Below are 9,136 nucleotides of genomic sequence, written 5' to 3'. Positions count from 1 at the left end.
TACGTAATAAAAAGTTATGTAAAATTCAATTTTGAAAGTCTCCGAAGTCAATATTCCCGGAAATACCTAGGTAAAACTAAATAAACACAATAACAAAAAACACTTATAAATAAATAAACTATCAATAATAATCTTACAGAATAATAACAACAAAGGGAAATCTAAGAAAGACAACAATAACAACTTGAGTAAAGTATACAAATAAAATAATTATTATCAGGTACCTATCTATCTAACAGACGATTGAATAATCAGATTGTTTCTTGTTATTTATTAGTTAGGCACATCGAATAGTATCTATTATAACAAGTAGCATTGATAATTTCACTTTTAGGTGAACCATAATAATTGTAAATTAATAGGTATTCTGAATTTAAATTCCGACGGATCCTACTAGCATTTGATTTGAATAAGCTCGCTGCGTGCGAGGCCGAATGCGGCGAATCCATTTTTCTGTCACGCGACTCAACTGAAGTTAGCGGTGTCATCCGTCAAAATAACAGTGAAGTTCGCGTGGTTGCCAATCGTAATGGCTTTTCGAACAATGTTATCTTCGCGAATCCCTATGGTGATTGTTTTGGGTGCTACAGGAACGGGAAAAACCAAATTAGGCGTAGAATTAGCCCAAAAATTTGGTACAGAAATCATCAGTGCAGATTCTATGCAGGTAAGTTATAAATCTGCAAGTAAAATGGAGGTATCCTAACCTCAAAAGTTTTGTTTGTTTTTATTGCTTATCAATGAGGGATACTTCATTTAAATAAAATTAGCTTCGAAGAAATACTAGTTTGCAACGTTTTCATGCAGAAAACAAGCATATACCTACAGTTTGTTAAGGAAGCATAATGTTAGTGAGTGATAAAAATCTAACCTCAAACAGTTTCTTATTGGAATAATACAGTGATTTGTTTCAGTAAATATCTGTATTATGCACGTCTTATGGCTGAGATCTCCTTGCTAGGAAAATCTGCCTTTCTGGTTAATTTTCAATATAAATTTATTTATGATTTTTAGTGGGTATATTTAGTTTAACTAATTAGAAGTGCTTACCAACTTCACAAAAACCGGAATACAAACTTAGACTGTTTACAAAAATACCCCTGAGTAAAAAATGTAGAATAAGTAGTTTATAAGTAGGCTATCTATAATAATACTAGTAAACAGTCTTAAACAAAAAAAAACTATTCTTTCTCTAAATATTGAAACTTCTTATGACGTCAATAAAATCCTTTTTGTGCAAGCCATGTCTTAAGAACAGGGGGTGTTAAAATGGCCACATCGAAGCAATTCATCTAAGAAAGGAATATTGCTATTTGACACTTGTTTGCTTTGTGCACTTACTTTTATATGCGCAAATGTCAAATTGCAATATTGCTTTCTTAGATGAATTGCTTCGATGTGGCCCTTTTAACCCCCCAGTTCTGAATTTACTCGTTCGTATTCATACACATGATGAATGAATTTTTTAACTAAATTTTATAATAAATATTATGAAGCCTGTGATAGATAGTCTTTGTGTCACAAATAATTATCTACAAATCACAGTCAATTAACCAATCAAAAGTTATGAAAGAGTATTATCTTCCAGAATCACCACTTTTGTTTGTGATGCTATAATTTATGGCATTTCTGAAGTTATTTATTAAGATTTTTTGGGACCAACCTGAATTTGTAGGATGACTGCTTAGACTTTAAACTAAGAACTGCATAATTAGGTATTTTATTATTAGTAAATATACACAACATAAACAGCCCAACGGCCCGCTGCTGGTCACAGGCCTCCCCTCAATCAGTCAATTATCTACAAGTAGGGAGATTTTATCAGGAATTTGTTATCAAATAGTGACAGGAGTTGCTTTCTTTATGTTTGGCTCTGTCTACCCGGTTATGGGCGTGAGTTTATGAATCGATATGTATGTGTTATATACAGGTATATCATATCTAAATTCAACTTATGACTTCAATACTAATCCCTTGTGCATGAGTTATGCTGTCTACGATGTGAGAAATAACGCGAGGGTCGATACAATCTATCGCGTTTTCTTCTTCTGTCGTGTGGGTTGAGAGGTGGATGACCAATGTCATCAAGCCTGGTGTCAGGGTTATTATTGAACCGATAAAGGCCCTTGACGTGACTCAACTAACGACTACGTACTTACATCAGTAAGTAGTAACCGGGACCAACGGCTTAACTTGCCTTCCGAAGCACGGATTATCTTACTTCTGGACAATCAGGTGGTCAACCTGCAATGTCCTAACCAAACTAAAAATCACAAAGTGATTAGACCCCACCGGGATTCGAACCCGGGACTTCCGGATCGTGAGCACATCGTTCAACCACTGGACCACGGAGGCCGTTAACGCGTGTAAGTACGCGTGATATTCTTTAACAAAACCTCGATTTCTTACAATTCATTTATACCGGGTAAAAATTGAGACCACAAACTTTGACCTGGATTGAAAGTAGCTGGTCTATTGCGAGATTTTGTTAATAGAAATTGTATCTGGATGTGATTTTTTTTTGTGTGAGTAGGGGAAAAGAGACAAATACTGAGAATTATTGAGGACAGAAGAGGCAAGATGATTGGACACCTAATAAGACACGACGAATTCATTAAAAACATCATAGAAGGAAAGCTAGAAGGAAAGAAAGGAAGGGGAAGACCAAGAAGAGCTTACATGGAACAGATTAAAGAAAAGGTTAACGTCGTGTCTTATAGGGAAGTCAAGGAACTGGCCTTTGATAGACTGGAATGGAAAATGCTACACCGACAAGAGCGTGGCTCTTAAATTGATGATGATGATGATGTGATTTTTCAAATAATATGAAGACGAATACCTCTTCGTTTTGAGGGTTTCGACAGTTTCTAGCCTCAAAAGGTTAAATCGGAACTCTTATGGGATCACTTTTTCACTATCCGAAATACCTTCCAGTTCAGCATTTTGCAAACTGACGTATCTGCTATATTTTGCTTAAATAATTTGGGTCTTATTGACAATAGCAAAAGGTGCAAATCAGATTCGCCAAAAATTTTAGCTACGCCAGTTAGCGACGTCAGCGACGATATATAAAGTGACAGGTTAACGTAGCATGATTGAATGACAGCAGGACGGGGATATAGTACATGGCCGAGTGCGAAAGAGACAAGAGACACGGCACTCTTTTTTTTTACTTTTGATGGGTTTGCTCTTGGCCCCAGACTTGCCCGAAGGCATTGACGAGGCCTAAGATGGAGCTCGCCCAGAAGGTGCCTGTTCACTCTGGCGTTGAAAGCACACGGGTTATATGCATTCGGAAATACAGAAGACGGCAGAGAATTCCACTGAACGGCACTTTAATCATTTAATAATGTTTCATAAAACGATGAGGGAAATCACACTAATTTGTTTGACCCACCAAAAACTCCCAACCGGTTTTATTATCCAGACCATAAAATAATTGCTTACTATTGAAAAAGTTATTAAAAGTCTAGTTGGGAACTGTGGATTAATGTCGATTGTTTTTTTTTTGTATTGCCTATAATTACTAGAATGAACGGTCCCCGCCTTGTTATTAACTACGAACTGACAATAATTGTTTATAAGTTTTACAGGGCAATGTACTTTAAAATGACCGTAAGTTGGTTGATTTTTTTTGTGGAAACGAGCAATATGGACTTGTTTAGAGATACATAATTATCAATACCAGTTTCGAGCGAGATTGACTTACCTCTTCTTCCTCTCTTGGTGGGGGCTTACTTTTGTCTATTAGGGTGGTATTAATAAACTAATCTCAGCTTCGAGACTGCCCTCAAGATCATGTCAATGTGCTTATACATATAAAAACAGGGACTTGAGCATGCAGTCAGCTGAGATTAGTTAGTAAAGCCGTAAACCGTTAAGGAGTAAGTGAGCACGTGCGATCTGTTTGTCTCGCTCACACGCATGTGGTAAGGACGAGACTTTAGTTTAGTGTCCGGGCTGTGATATAGGTATTAAATAATTTATACCTGGCTGCCTACCGCCTTACCCATACAAGCCACAAGTTTGTTTTTAAATGCAAAGTTTATAGATTTTTTTCTCCTTTTACGGATCAAAGTTTTTTAGGTTTTTGTGTGGTCCCACGACCTAACCACATCCTCTCTAAAACGATATTGAAATCTGGTCAAATTGGTACGAGAACTAAGAGTACGGAGGCGAAGTATCAAACCAGTTTGATGGGTCAATTTACAAATCGATGCCTTACAGTGAAAACCACGTAAGCGCCTTTTTGAAAATTGACATTCGGATGCTATTTTTGTTAATAAAACCTCGTAACAGGCACGATAGTTTCAATCTAGGTAACACATTGTGGTTTATATACTCGGATTTATTTGATTGATTTGAAATCACATCAGAATATGATTTTTCAAAAAGGCGCTTTCGTGGTTTTCGCTATACGGCGACGAAATACTTTTAATACTTCCCGCGACGAGCGTAAAGGAAAACTCTTTGTGGGGAATATAAGACTTTTACAATGTCAGTTATGTAACGATTTGTATCTTTGGATTGCAAAGTTCACATATTTGCAGGAATTGCTGGTTTATTTTTCTAACTTCCTAATACTGTTGACGGTTTACAAAATGGGTCCCTTTAATCAAAAAACACTTGCTTATTAACTCATTGGGTACTAAAAAGGCCACAATGAAGCAGATCATCAAAAAACAATATTGCAATTTATGACATATGCACTTACAAAGTGCGCAATGTCAAATAGCAATATTGCTTTTTATATCAATTTGCGATGTGGCGTTTCTTAACACCTGTTGGCGCTCAATGAAACGAGCGTGCCGTTTGCGGCGAGCGCGCTGTGATTGTCAATAGAGTTTGACAGATACAAAATACTACTTCTGATCATCTTGTGACGTCGACGCATCTTTTTTTATACTTAACTTTTTAGTCAACTTCTTGTTTTGTAAACATCTTAAATAAGTAAAATTACATCTTTAAATCGAGCAACAAGCATCTTTATTGAAAAGTACCCGAAAAACCCACTGGAGCAGATCGGCTACAACATTTCTGGTGACCCCGTACATGATCGAAGAACATCGTTGGAACGCGATTACTCTAACCCATAAGAAGTCTGCGGACGAGGTGAAACAATCCGAGGGAAGTAACGCCCATTCCTATCCAATTTATAATCCTTCTTATTGCTTCGATTTTGTTCTAATTTTGTCAACAATTCATGTTGAAACTTGTCTTCGGCGACATTTTGATATTCGCTAATTCATCTTTATTTACATATTTCCTTAAAAATAACTACTAATTTCATTAAAAACATTCATCTAATACGTAAATACATCTATTTAACTTCATTTTATACGTAAATTCAACATTTTATTGCAAATTTGTTTGTGTCAAGTCATAGTGTCTACTCAGTACATTTTACGTCATATTTTTAACAAAGTTCCCTATTGTTTCTACAAAAATTGTCATTACTTGTCTTCAACATCTTGGCCGACTAATTTCAGCTTTACTCCGAGAGAAGTCGGCGGAAACTCGAGATTTGAGCCCTGACACTACGACGCGTTTTCCAACAAGCACCGTGTCGACGCGCAGTCGCCACGGCCCGCAGTGATAAGCTGATAAGAGACATCGCGCTCGCGCATCTAATAAGGTTGTGCAGCGCGCTCGAGGTTGTATTCATTCATTACATTTTAGTTAAACTTAAACATCATTTTAAAGTAACTTCAAGTGCATTTTGTGTACACTTTGTATGCAAAATTATATTGATTAAAATCTATTGTTTGCGCCCTAATTATGGCTGACTTAAAGGAACTTATTGCACAGAGAGGACGTATTAAGGCTAGAATAACATTATTTGAAAGGTTTTTAAAGCCAATATTAAATACTAAATTGAATAAAGTTCAGTTTTACGAGTTGAACTTGAGATTTAACAAAATAAAAGATATTTTAGATGACTTTGATAAAATTCAATCACAGATAGAATCATTAGACAGCAATGAGGATATTCAATTAATTGAAAGACAAGAAATTGAAAATAGATTTTATAGTCTTATAGCACAATCTCAAGATTTACTCCAAACATTTGAAAGTTCATCTAAATCTAATAATACTTCTCAGACAAACTCTCATGGCAACACCGTTAAGTTGCCACCTTTGAAGATTCCTTCCTTCAACGGAGACCCAAACAAATGGTTGGAATTTAGAGACATGTACCTGTCTCTTATTCACAACAATGATACAATTGATGACATCAGTAAGTTTCATTATTTGAAATCTTATTTGGAAGGTTCGGCAAAGGCTGTCATAAATTCAGTTTGCATTTCTTCTTCGAACTACAACATTGCGTGGTCGCTCCTTTGCGACAGATATGATAATAAGCGTCTTTTAATTAATGAGCATATTAAATGTTTATTTTCCATTCAACCTTTGAGCAAAGAATCCGATAAGGGGCTTCGTGACTTGATCGATGCAATTTCCAAAAACTTGAGTGCATTAGCTTCATTAGGAGAACCTACTACACAGTGGGACACTCTCATCATTTACATGGCCTCATCAAAATTGGACCCAGTAACTTCTAGAAGTTGGGAGGAGATCAGGGGAACATTAAAACAACCAGATTTAGCAAACTTCTTTGATTTTCTTCGTCAACGTGCCACTGTTTTGGAAACAATGCATGCTAGTAAAACTGTACAATGTGAAAACCGTCAATCATTTGTAAAACCAAAATCTTTTATTGCTTCATCGCCGCCTGAGCTCACCTCCTTCAGCAGCAAATGCTTGGCCTGTAATAAAGAGCATAAATTATATGAATGTGATCAGTTTAAATCATTACCTGTTGATGAGAGAATTAAAAAGGTTTTTCAGTGGCGATTGTGTAGCAATTGTCTTCGTAGCGGCCACAGGTCTTACCAGTGCAATCTTGGTGGCTGCCGCATCTGCAAAGGAAAGCACAATACAGTGTTACATAAATCCTTTGTACATCATGCACAAAAACAAACACCTAACAAACAAGGTAGTGAAAATAATGGAGCATCTTTAGTAGGTACTAATACTCACCTCACTCCAACGTCTAATAATCAGTCGTCGTCTTCTTCTTCAGCATCTTCTCCTGCTGCCACGCCCAGTACATCAGCTGCGAATCCTTCTTGTGTCATCAGTATGTCTGCTGTCTCCTCGAACCAGGCTCTTCTGTCTACGGCTTTGGTGAAGGTGACAAACAATGACGAAACTTATACATTGAGAGCTTTGCTGGATAGTGGTAGTCAGTCGTCTTTCATAACCGATGCGGCTATGGCTAAAATCGGTATGACTAAAGTGAAAAGTAATATTCAATCCATCTCCGGCCTAAGCAATGCCGTCGTCAATATAAATGAACACTGCAATATTGTTGTTCAGTCTTCTTATTCGTCTTTCAAGGCGCCTGTCAAATGCTTCGTTCTTCCTATTATTACAGACAGGCTGCCTCATGCGGAAATTCATGTTCACGACTTGAATATTCCGAGCGACATTCAACTAGCTGACCCGAAGTTCTACCAGCCTTCTGACATTGATCTCCTCTTGGGAGCCGACATCTTCTGGGACGTGCTTGGTTCAGCTAGAATAAAGTTGGGAAAAAATAAACCCATTCTTCAGGAAACCTTACTAGGGTGGATAGTTGCTGGCTCTATGGCGGGTAAACATTGTGACACGCCACAGCCACAGCGTACATTGTTTAGTAAAGATATTCATCAGCAACTTAGTAAATTCTGGGAACTCGAGGAAGTACCCAAGGACAACATTCCTTCATTTTATGATCATCCTTGTGAAAAGATCTTCAACGAAACAACTTACCGCGATGACGATGGGCGATTTTGTGTCCAAATACCTCTTCATGAATCGCCAGACGTCCTCGGTGAATCATACCACATCGCAGAAAAGAGACTTTTTCAAATGGAAAAGAAGATGAGCAAGAATCCCGACCTACGTGTGGAGTACAATAAATTCCTGCGAGAGTATGAAAGCCTAGGACATATGACTGAGGTCGCAGCGCCATCTCGCGGTTGTTTCCTGCCACATCATGCTGTAACGAGGGAGAGCAGCGAGACCACTAAACTTCGAGTGGTGTTCGACGCCTCGGCCGAGACCACAACAGGTACATCTTTCAACGACATACAACATGTCGGCCCTGTCGTACAGGACGACTTGTTTTCCATCTTGCTACGGTTTAGACAACATCGATATGTCGTTTCGGCCGACGTGGAGAAAATGTACCGGCAAGTGTTGGTACATCCCGAGCAGCGCCCCCTGCAGATGATTTTATGGCGTGCAAGTGAGCATCTTCCTATTAAAATATTTCAGCTTAATACCGTCACATATGGTACGGCTTCAGCGCCCTTTCTGAGCACGAGATGTTTATTGCAATTAGCCAAAGAATGTCCCGACGACAAAATATCAGAATTAATTCGATCCGACTTCTATGTAGATGATTTTCTTTCAGGCTGTGACTCAGAGAAGGAGCTGATGTACAACATAAATAAGGTGACTGAAATTCTTCATTCTGCGTGCTTCCCATTGCGGAAGTTTCGTACAAATGCTCCTTGTAATTTCATAAATAATCAGAGTTCCTTCATACCAAAGGATTTAGATTTATCTTCGCAATCCAGTGCACTAGGCCTCAAGTGGGACCCGGTCGCTGACGTCTTTACATTTCCTACTAATGTGGAATGTCCTTCTGTTGCTACAAAGAGAACTATTTTATCAAATTCAGCTAAGTTGTTCGACCCTCTCGGCTTATTAAGCCCATGTACCATCATACCAAAAATCATTCTTCAGAATTTATGGCTTGAGAAACACGATTGGGATGATGAAATTCCTTCTAATATAGAGAACATATGGTTAAACTTTGTTTCAGGTCTAAATGATCTTTCTTCTCTTCAAGTTCCTAGGTGGGTCCTCAGCGCGGATCCTTCTAGCATTGAACTTCACGCGTTTAGCGATGCGTCTCAAAACGCATACGCAGCGTGCGTTTATTTACGCTCAGTTGATGACACAGGAAAGGTAGTAACTAATTTACTTTGTGCAAAGACTAAGGTCTCTCCTGTGAAACCTCAAACAATCCCTCGCTTAGAGTTATGCGGAGCGCTTCTTGCTGCTCGTCTATCCGTGAAAGTAC

At 38.1% G+C, this 9,136-nt stretch overlaps 1 protein-coding gene across 1 annotated transcript in view; it reads left to right on the top strand.

Annotated features, from left to right (window-relative positions):
• Positions 1 to 488: 488 nt before the first annotated feature.
• The window catches only part of LOC126372756 (tRNA dimethylallyltransferase), a 323,848-nt gene continuing 315,200 nt past the window's right edge, over positions 489 to 9,136 (top strand). Inside the window, exon 1 of the mRNA XM_050018632.1 lies at positions 489 to 667. Coding sequence (XP_049874589.1) covers positions 530 to 667 — 138 coding nt within the window. The 5' untranslated portion in view covers positions 489 to 529. The remainder of the gene's footprint in view (positions 668 to 9,136) is intronic.

The sequence above is a fragment of the Pectinophora gossypiella genome, chromosome 14, assembly GCF_024362695.1.
Source record: "Pectinophora gossypiella chromosome 14, ilPecGoss1.1, whole genome shotgun sequence".
Classification (NCBI taxonomy): domain Eukaryota; kingdom Metazoa; phylum Arthropoda; class Insecta; order Lepidoptera; family Gelechiidae; genus Pectinophora; species Pectinophora gossypiella.
This window is presented reverse-complemented; position numbering and strand designations above follow the sequence as displayed.